The sequence below is a fragment of the Eimeria mitis genome, genomic scaffold, assembly GCF_000499745.2.
Source record: "Eimeria mitis Houghton genomic scaffold, Emh_scaff1187, whole genome shotgun sequence".
Lineage (NCBI taxonomy): Eukaryota > Apicomplexa > Conoidasida > Eucoccidiorida > Eimeriidae > Eimeria > Eimeria mitis.
In genome coordinates, this window is record NW_013568090.1 from 4,802 (window position 1) to 6,204 (window position 1,403).

Below are 1,403 nucleotides of genomic sequence, written 5' to 3' on the forward strand. Positions count from 1 at the left end.
GCAGCGGGATGGGGAGAGGGATTGCAGCAATGGCAATTGTGATAGTTGCAGCAGCAGCAGCAGCAGCAGCAGCAGCAGCAGCAGCAACAATGACAGCAGCAGCAGCAGCTGCTGCAGCAGCAGTGACAACAACAGCAGCAACAACGACAGCAGCAGCAGCAACAACGACAGCAGCAGCAACAGCAACAACGACAGCAGCAGCAGCAGCAACAACGACAGCAGCAGCAGCAGCAACAACGACAGCAGCAGCAGCAGCTCAACAGCATCAACAGCCGCATCCCCTTCTTCTTCCTCTGCAACAGCAGCAGCAGCAGCAGCAGCAGCAGCAGCAGCAGCATCTCCTGCTGCTGCTGCTGCTGTTGGTGAGTGTGTATATATTGAGGGTTTATTATCTGAGAGTTTAAATGTAAGAGCAGATTGGGGTGTACGCGGACCTTCTTTGGTTGATGAATATACGCATATTATGTTGCAGGGATTTAACTGGAATAGCGCAAAAAATAAAGAAGGATGGTATAAAGTTTTAATAAATAAAATAAAAGATATTAAACAATTAGGAATCACCATTATTTGGTTCCCTCCACCCACTGAATGCGTCGATCTAGAAGGATATATGCCGACGAAATGGTGCGTATACACCCCAATTTTCACCCTATTTTTGCGCTTTTTTTCTCTTTTTTTTCGGTTTATATTATTCTTTTTATAAATATTTATATAAAATGCGAAAAAAATAATCAATTTGCATGAAAAATGGCCGTTTTACTACAGCTTTCCACCCGCCGCCGACTGAATGCATCGATCTAGAAGGCTGCATATACACCTGAAATTTCGCTCTTTTTTTATCGTTTTTTTTGCTTTTATTTTTATTTTATGTTTTTATTTAAATTAATATTTAAATAAAATATTTAAAAATAAATTATTTCACTAAAAAAAAAGGGTTTTTCAACTGTGTGCTCGATCATTAGAAGATCAGTGTTTAGGGTTTAGGGTTTAGGGTTTAGGGTTTAGGGTTTACTGTGTGATATGTGTGTTATGCTGTATGTATTCTTTATAAATCCACAACGGAAATATATTGTTAAATATTAGGGTTTACTGTTCAGGGTTTAGGGTTTAGGGTTTAGGGTTTAGGGTTTAGGGTTTGTGTTGTATCCCATCGACAGTGTATCCCGATCAAAACCCTTTTTTCGCACATCGATCCCGCAAAAGCCAAAAAAACTTTTAAGGGTTTAGGGTTTAGGGTTTAGGGTTTAGGGTTTGTGTGTGTGTTGTATATAGGTATTCACTAGAAAGCCATTATGGTTCTTCTATAGAGTTAAATACATTAATAAAAACAGCTCACCGAGAGAAATTATATTGTTGTGTAGATTTAGTATCAAACCATCGTTGTGGGTGTAAACAAGATGCAG

At 39.6% G+C, this 1,403-nt stretch overlaps 1 protein-coding gene across 1 annotated transcript in view; it reads left to right on the top strand.

Annotated features, from left to right (window-relative positions):
- The window catches only part of EMH_0031470 (uncharacterized protein), a gene marked incomplete at both ends in the record, with an annotated part of 3,978 nt that extends 3,498 nt beyond the window's left edge, over positions 1–480 (top strand). The window contains 2 exons of the mRNA XM_013494521.1: positions 1–362; positions 473–480. Coding sequence (XP_013349975.1) covers positions 1–362; positions 473–480 — 370 coding nt within the window. The remainder of the gene's footprint in view (positions 363–472) is intronic.
- Positions 481–1,403: the final 923 nt, after the last annotated feature.